Source organism: Geospiza fortis, unplaced genomic scaffold, assembly GCF_000277835.1.
Source record: "Geospiza fortis unplaced genomic scaffold, GeoFor_1.0 scaffold965, whole genome shotgun sequence".
Classification (NCBI taxonomy): domain Eukaryota; kingdom Metazoa; phylum Chordata; class Aves; order Passeriformes; family Thraupidae; genus Geospiza; species Geospiza fortis.
In genome coordinates this window covers 4694-5960 of record NW_005055237.1, presented here as the reverse complement: position 1 = coordinate 5960, position 1267 = coordinate 4694, and the positions used below count along the sequence as shown (strand labels likewise).

The 1267-nt window shown below is 59.0% G+C and overlaps 1 protein-coding gene across 1 annotated transcript in view; it reads right to left on the bottom strand.

Moving 5' to 3' along the window:
• Positions 1-1267, bottom strand: part of PPP1R37 (protein phosphatase 1 regulatory subunit 37) — an 8571-nt gene that overhangs the window by 2621 nt on the left and 4683 nt on the right. The window contains exon 4 of the mRNA XM_031065778.1: positions 3-1138. Coding sequence (XP_030921638.1) covers positions 3-1138 — 1136 coding nt within the window. The remainder of the gene's footprint in view (positions 1-2; positions 1139-1267) is intronic.

Here is a 1267-nt window from a genome sequence, read left to right as displayed (position 1 = left end):
ATCCAATGGGAACGGCTCCAAATCCATCGGGAACGGCCCTGGATCCATCAGGAATGGCCCCGGATCCGATGGAAACAGCGCTGGATCCGTCAGGAACGGCCCCGGATCTGACGGGAATGGCTCCAAATCCATCGGGAACAGCCCCAGATCCGATGGGAACAACCCTGGATCCAACAGTAACCGTGTTGGATCCATCGGGAACGGCCCCGGATCCATCAGGAGCAACCCTTGATCCATGGGGAACGGTGCTGGATCCATGGGGAACAATCCCAGATCCATCAGGAACAGCTCCAGATCCATCAGGAACGGCTCCAGATCCATCGGGAACGGCGCTGGATCCAATGGGAACAACCCTGGATCCATCAGAAATTGTCCCAGATCCATCAGGAACGGTGCCGGATCCATCGGGAACAGAGCTGGATCTGACGGGAACGGCTCCAGATCCATCAGGAATGACCCTGGATGCATCAGGAACAATCCCAGATCCATCAGGAACAACCCCAGATCCATCAGAAATTCCCCCAGATCCTTCAGGAACAACCGGAGATCCATCAGGAACGATCCCAGATCCTTCAGGAACAGTCTCAAATCCATCGGGAACGGCCCTGGATCCATTGGGAACGGCTCCAGATCCATCGGGAACGCCTCCAGATCCCTTGGGAGCATCTCCAGATGCCTCAGGAACAGTCCCAGGTTCCTTGGGAACGGCCCCGGATCCTTCCGGAACGTTCTCCACCCGCGTCACCACGAAGATCTTGCGGCCTCTGCCGGGGCTGGAGACGGAAATCCTGCGCTCGCCATTCCCGGAATTCCCGGAATTCCCGCAAGATTCCACAACCTCCCTCGAGTCCTTCCCATCCTCCTCCTCCTCCTCCTCCTCCTCGGTGTCCGAGCTGGAATCTCCGGCCGGGGCCGCGTTGCCGTTCTCCTCCGGGCCGGGGGAAGCGCCCTCGGGAATTTCGGGAATTTCGGGGATTTCGGGAATTTCGGGGTCGCCGCCGGAGATCTCGGCCATGGAGGCCGAGTGCTGGAGCTGCTGCTCCTTCTCCTCCTTCTCCTTGGCCAGGATGAAATTCCGCTTGCAGCCGTTCTGGATCTCGGCCAGCAGCGCCTTCTGCGTCTCCAGGAAGCTCTTCACCTGCCGGGGGGAAAAATTCGGGAATGGCGGGAAAATCCCCGGGAATCCCAGCGGGAATGGCGGGACAGGAGGATTTTTTGGGGAATTTTAGGAATTCCAGCCCAAACCAACCTCTTCCTTGGGCTCGAG